Raw genomic sequence first — 7,267 nt, forward strand, 5'->3', positions numbered from 1 at the left:
AAGGATGATCATATGATTGTAAAGACTACATGATCTCGATTTTATGAGATCAGCTTTATAGTGCGTCAGTACTAAAGAGGGACGAAAGATACCCAAGGGACAGTCAAACTCATAAATCTAAAATAAACTGGCTACGCCATGGCTAAAAATGAAAAGGATAAACAAACAAACAATAGTACACATGACACAACATAAAGAATAAACAACACGAACCCAACCAAAAATAAACTGACAACGCCATGGCTACGTTTTCAATATTATCAAGCAAAATTGATGGTAGCTGATCATATTTATTATTTATTTATTTGTATTCTCTTTAAGGAGTGTCTTGTTGTTCATATTAGATAATTTGGGCTAATAGATTACGCTTTAGTCTCAGTAAATTAGATCTTTATAAATCTTTAAAGAGATTTGGAAGTATTGAACACTGATTTATTATTAAAAGAATGCAAACACAACAAAAACGATATTTAAGACATTAACCTAAGATGTTATATATCCGTAATATAACTGTAAACATATCGTTTAATGGTTTACAAAGGTTGTTGACTGTAAGTAAGGTCCAGAGACAAATATTTGAAGCATACATCAATTCACGCAGATTGACCTTCATAAAATTGAGAAAATTTATAAACATCCAGTGGCATATATTTGTTTTAGATTATTACTAATTTCGACACGATGAAAGCAGGAATCAACCAAATGAAGAGATTGTTTTTTGATTTTTTTTCATTATTTACGTCTCGAAAGAGATGGAGCCCGACTGTGGATCAACTTCTGAGACCGAAGTTAAAGCACTAGTGTAAGCTCCTCCCAGTATCTGCTTTTTTCAACGAGATATGGTCAACGGCGGGATTGGAGAGTGCGATAACTAAAAATCATTTAGTTAACGCACTCCTCTAAATATAATCGAAGCTATCTCTCTTAGAGATCAAAAAAAAAATTACCATTTATGTTACATCTCATATAATAAAACTTTGAATTGAAAGAGAAAAAATTAAAACATAGTCTCCATGAGTGATAAAACTAATAATGCAAGATCTGTCCGTATTGATTTTCATTAATTTTTAACAAGACAGCAGGAAGTTTTCTCTGCCCTCCCAAAGAACTAGTTACATCATTCAAACGTTTGTACAAGATACCAGTTAGGTTTACAACAATTACAATATAATAACTAATTTTGTAGTTTTAAAACAAAAGACACAAAAAAAATTCAAAAAAAATCTTTTACAAAAAACATTGGATATACCTCAAATTCGACTGGAGCTTCATCCATCAAACTCCCAAAATGTGCCCATCCTGGCCTGAAATAAAGTTATGTTAACCATATGATTATTTAAGACTTAAAAACATTTCTAACTTTTAAAGATTCGCTGTTAATGTTGTCAGTTCAAAGAGCACAGTTTATTCTTTAAGCATGAACTAAATTTAGAAGATCAAAGAACGTTTAATTTAAAATTTGTTGTATTAGGAATATTGTATCTCTCGTCATCATAGGTACAAGTACATGTATTATGAATAACATTTCACCAATATAATAGGTACATGATTGTACAGGTATCATGAATACCATTTCACCAATATAATAGATAAATGTACATGTATCATGAATTACATTTCATCAATATAAGAGATACATTTATATGTATCATGAATTATATTTCATCAATATAATAGGTACATGATTTTACAGGTATTATGCATACCATTTCACCGATATAATAGGTACGTGTACATGCATCATGAATAAACTTCCACCGGTAAAAAAGGTACATGAAGTGGTATCATGAATACCATTTCATCGATATAATAGGTACATGTACATGCATCATGAATAAACTTCCACCGGTAAAATAGGTATATGAAGTGGTATCATGAATACCATTTCACCGATATAATAGGTACATGTACATGCATCATGAATAAACTTCCACCGGTAAAATAGGTACATGAAGTGGTATCGTGAATACCATTTCACCGATATAATAGGTACATGTACATGCATCATGAATAAACTTCCACCGATAAAATAGGTACATTAAGTGGTATCACGAATACCATTTCACCGATATAATAGGTACATGAACATGTATCATGAATACTATTTTACCGATATAATAGGAAGATATAGGAAGATGTGGTGTGAGTGCCAATGAGACAACTCTCCATCAAAATAACAATATATAAAAGTAAACCATTATAGGTCAGTGTACGACCTTCAACGCGAAGCCTTGGCTTACATGGACATGTATGAAGAATTCCATTTCACCAATATACATTGTAATAGGTAAGTGTACATGTATCATAAGTTATATTTCACCAATATAATAGGTACATGTGCATGTATATATCATGAATACCATTTCACCAATATAAGGGGTACATGTGCATGTATCATGCATACCATTTCACAAATACAATAAGTATATTTAAATGTATCATGAATTACATTTCACTAATATAATAGGTACTAAGTACATGTAAATGTATTCTGAATATCAGTTCACAATAATGTAATAGGTACATGTACATATACTAGTATTATGAATTATATTTCACCAATATAATAGGTATAAAATTGGGACTTGGAATGTACGAACACTGTATCAAAGTGGAAAGAACTTTCAGACAGCCAAAGAAATGGACAGATACAGTATTGAAATTTTAGGACTTAGTGAAGTAAGATGGAATACATCTGGCATGACAACGTTAAACACTGGTCATACCATCATCCACTCTGGTAACAAAAACGCCACTGACACTCATGACAAAGATGTTGGATTTATGCTTACTAAAAAGGCAAAGCAGTCTCTCTTAGAATGGAATCCTGTGTCTTCTAGAATAATCACTGCCAGGTTTGACACAAAATTTCAGAAAACAACCATAATCCAGGTTTACTCACCAACAAATAATGCAGATGAAGAAGAGAAAGATGACTTTTACAACTCTCTGCAGAACACTGTAAATTCTGTGCCTAAACGAGACATCCTCATGCTACTAGGAGACCTCAATGCAAAAGTGGGTAAGGACAGGACAGGGAGAGAAAGAGAAATGGGACCAAATGGAATCGGTGAAATGAACGAGAACGGTGAAATCTTTGCTGATTTTTGTGCTGTAAACAGTCTAGTAATAGGTGGTACACTCTTCCCCCATAAAAACTGCCACAAAGTTACTTGGGTTTCGCCGAATGGAGTGACAGAAAATCAGATAGACCATATTGCTATATCCCAAAGATGGAGGTCATCTCTACAAGATGTACGAAACAAGAGAGAAGCAGATATAGCATCAGATCAACACCTAATCATTGCAATGATACAACTAAAACTACTTTCAACAAAAAAAGCAAAATCCAGGTGGCAGAAATTTAATGTTGATCTTTTCAAAGACCCTAAAGTTGTTCAAGACTACCACATTCTGCTGCAAAACAAATTTGGTGTACTTGAAAATCTACATGATGACGAAACTAGCATCAACACAGCATGGGAAATGACCAGAGATTCTATTGTTCAAGCATGTGAAGAAACTGTCGGCTATCTTTAACAAAACCGCAAGCAATGGATGTCAGAAAATACCTGGAAAATTGTCAAAGAAAGAAGACAAGTGAAAGAAAAGTTCTAACTGCTATAACTAGACAGCAGAAAAAGCAGACACAAGAACAGTACAGCAATAAAGATAAAGAGGTGAAGAAAAGTTGCAAACAAGATAAACGGAACTTTGTAGAACAACTAGCCAAAGAAGCAGAAGCCGCCTGTAGCAAGGGAGACACCAAAACCCTATACAACATTACAAAGCAATTAAGCGGTAAACCACAAACTTCAGATACACCTATCAAAGATAAAAACAACAATACCCTCACTAAACTGGAAGATCAACTTGAAAGGTGGAAAGAAGATTTCGAGCAGGTTCTCAACAGGCCCCCACCTACAGATCCACCTGAATTACAAAATGGTCCAATAATAAACATCAAAACCAGCCAAATAACAAAAACTGAAATCAACAAAGCTATCAAAAGTCTAAAAAATGGAAAAGCAGGCGGCATTGATAACATACCACCAGAAGCTATAAAAGTCTTGGATGATACATCTGTCCTTAGCCTGTTACAACTTCTAAATAAGATCTGGGAAGAAGAAGAAATACCAGATGATAGGAGTAAAGGACTTTTGGTAAAAATCCCTAAGAAAGGTAACAAGTCACTTTGCAAAAACTGGAGAGGTATCATTTTATTGTCCATACCTAGTAAACTGCTCTGCAGCACCATCCTTAGCAGAATGAAAAATGAAGTGGACAAGATACTTAGAGATGAACAAGCTGGCTTTAGACAAGAAAGATCATGTGTAGACCAAATAGCCACATTGAGAATTATTATCGAACAGACAATAGAATGGCAGACGACACTTTACCTAAATTTTGTAGATTTCCAGAGAGCTTTTGATAGCATTGACCATCAGGTTTTATGGGACATTCTGGCACACTATGGAATCCCGCAAAAGATCATCAAAATGATAAAACTGCTTTACGACCAATTTTCCTGTCAAGTTATACATGGTGGAACTATGACCGAATCATTCCCTGTTACAACTGGGGTACGTCAAGGTTGTCTTCTCTCTCCTCTCCTTTTCCTAATAGTAGTTGACTGGGTTGGTAAATCAGCCTACAAAGATCCAAAAGGCATTGGATGGACCCTCACAATACGACTTGAAGATCTCGAATTTGCTGATGACATCTGTGCACTATCCCATCGCTTTCAAGATGCACAACATCAGACCAAAAGTCTTGAAACAGTAGCAAAACAAACAGGCCTATACATCAACGCACAGAAAACTAAATCAATGAGACTAAATACAAACCAGCAAGATTGTCTTAAGATCGACGACTCTACTGTTGAAGATGTTCAACAATTCACCTATCTGGGAAGTATTGTCAGTACAACAGGAGGCACAGACGAAGACATATCGGCAAGAAAAAAGAAAGCACAACAGGTATTTTCCATGCTTAAACCTGTTTGGAGGAGTAATGCTTTAAGAACTAGCACTAAGTTAGGGATATTTACCACCAATGTCAAATCTGTACTCTTATACGGATCAGAAACCTGGAGAGAAACAGCTGCATCCATCAAATCTATCCAGACTTTTGTCAATAAATGTTTGAGAAACATCCTCAACATCAGATGGCCAAACAAAATATCCAACAATGAGCTATGGAGAAGAACCAAACAACAGCCAACAACCCAGACCATAAGAGCAAGAAAGTGGAAGTGGATCGGGCATACCCTAAGAAAGAAAGACACACACATTACCAAGCAAGCCCTAGAATGGAACCCCCAAGGACATCGAAAAAGGGGAAGGCCAAAAAACACCTGGCGCAGGGGACTAACAACCGAGCTGAGTAAAATTGGGATGACCTGGAAAGAAACAAAACGAATAGCCATGGACAGGAAGAAATGGAGAGAAACTGTAGTCGCCCTATGTCCCCTTTGGGACGAAGTGGCTTAAGTCAAGTAAGTCATAATAGGTACATGTACATGTATCATGAGTAACATTTCACCAATATAATAGATACATTTACATACATAATAAATAACATTCCTCGAATAATTAAGGTACATGGACATGTATCATGAATTACATTTCATAATAATATAATAGGTACATGTACATGTATCATGAATAACATTTATCAGAAAAACATTTCACCAATATAATATGTACCTTGTATCTGACCTGTCACCGACAAATATTTTTTGTGGACAATCTTCTAAGTGTTTAGTTGCCTGAAATAAACTTGTTTGATAAGTTTGATGTTTAATATGGAAACACAAACAATGCAGCTGTAGAAAGCGTGTATTCAAACAAGACAGCAAACCAGCATGTTTTTTTGTCTCCATTTCTTTTCGGACAATGTATCAATTGCATTCGGTTCAACAAATTTGGAACATTATTTTGATCAGTAGTAAACGGATTTTTTATATTGTAAACTGAAAAATTGGTAGTTTAGTTCAATATATTTAATATCACTGTTTGTAGGTGTATAGTTGATCATTTGTAAATTACCTTTTTAATATATTCTAAAAAAAAAAGGCTTTACTTGAACTTTAAGCTTTGTTTATATTTAAATAAACAAATACCACAAGTCAATCTTAACATTTTTACAAGGTATTACCATCGTGGAAAACTGTGGTTCGAAGTTGAAATTATTTTCCTTTGGAGTAAAACCGTTTGAGTTTGACTGAACTATCAAAAAAAATCATAGGACAATATTTCGTCTTTTCCTTACTTTCCGCATCTACAAACAAGGCATATTTAATCTTTCTCAAATTTTCTCAGAGTGACTTTTCACACAAAAATGCATTTCATACGTGCCAGTATTTATAGATAGAGATGTTGCGTTAAACGTCATTAAGACAGCAACGGTTAACTCAACCACACATATAGGCAGTTAAAGACGTTCAGAGGTCAACATTTGGTTGGAAATTAATAGATAAACGTCCATACAAAATGACATCGAAGCAAGAAATTTGCGAAATTATATAACTAGCTGGAGAAAAATATCTTCCATAAATACTAACCCCGAAACAGCGGTGACGTTGCTTTGCTTAATGTCGAAAAGTAAAATCACAAAAATACTAAACTCCGAGGAAAATTGATATAAGTTGAATATAAATGAGGTGTCGGAGAACCCGGCATAAACTTAGTGGTTTTTTTTCTAAATATATAGATCAAAATGTAAACTCCGAGGAAAATTCAAAAAGGAAAGTCTCTTAACAAATGGCAAATTCAAAAGCTCAAACACATCAAACGAATGAATAACAACTGGCGTCATGGTCATATTCCTGAATAGGTACAATCATTTTCTTATGTAGAAAATGATGGATAAAACCTGGTTTTAAAGCTAGCTAAACCTCGCACTTGTATGACAGTCGCATCAAATTCCATTATATTGACAACGATTATCCTAAACACTGTAAAAACAAATATGTAGCAAAGTAACATAAACATTCTCAAAAATCTAAATACCCTGTTAACAGGTAAATTAATCATACTATTATTATTACCTGGTCTACATTGTCTACACTTGAAACATCTGCTATGATTAATTTGGCACCTGCTGATTTAATTCTATGTTTGATGTCATTTGATCTCAGAAGGATTGTACCTGGGCTTAGTACAATTCCTACAATGTATCAAATGAACATAACATTATGTATAATTGTATTCATTTCAATTACAGTGTAATTTATCTCATACAAATTTAAGTCGTTGTGTAACAT

The 7,267-nt window shown here is 34.2% G+C and overlaps 1 protein-coding gene across 1 annotated transcript in view; it reads right to left on the bottom strand.

The window, feature by feature from the left end:
• The window catches only part of LOC134724641 (acyl-coenzyme A synthetase ACSM3, mitochondrial-like), a 29,254-nt gene that overhangs the window by 15,947 nt on the left and 6,040 nt on the right, over window positions 1-7,267 (bottom strand). The window contains exons 4-6 of the mRNA XM_063587786.1: window positions 7,052-7,170; window positions 5,709-5,770; window positions 1,250-1,304 (exon numbers count right to left, since the gene is read on the bottom strand). Of these exons, the coding sequence (XP_063443856.1) occupies window positions 1,250-1,304; window positions 5,709-5,770; window positions 7,052-7,170 (236 nt within the window). The remainder of the gene's footprint in view (window positions 1-1,249; window positions 1,305-5,708; window positions 5,771-7,051; window positions 7,171-7,267) is intronic.

The sequence above is a fragment of the Mytilus trossulus genome, chromosome 7 (genome assembly GCF_036588685.1).
Source record: "Mytilus trossulus isolate FHL-02 chromosome 7, PNRI_Mtr1.1.1.hap1, whole genome shotgun sequence".
Lineage (NCBI taxonomy): Eukaryota > Metazoa > Mollusca > Bivalvia > Mytilida > Mytilidae > Mytilus > Mytilus trossulus.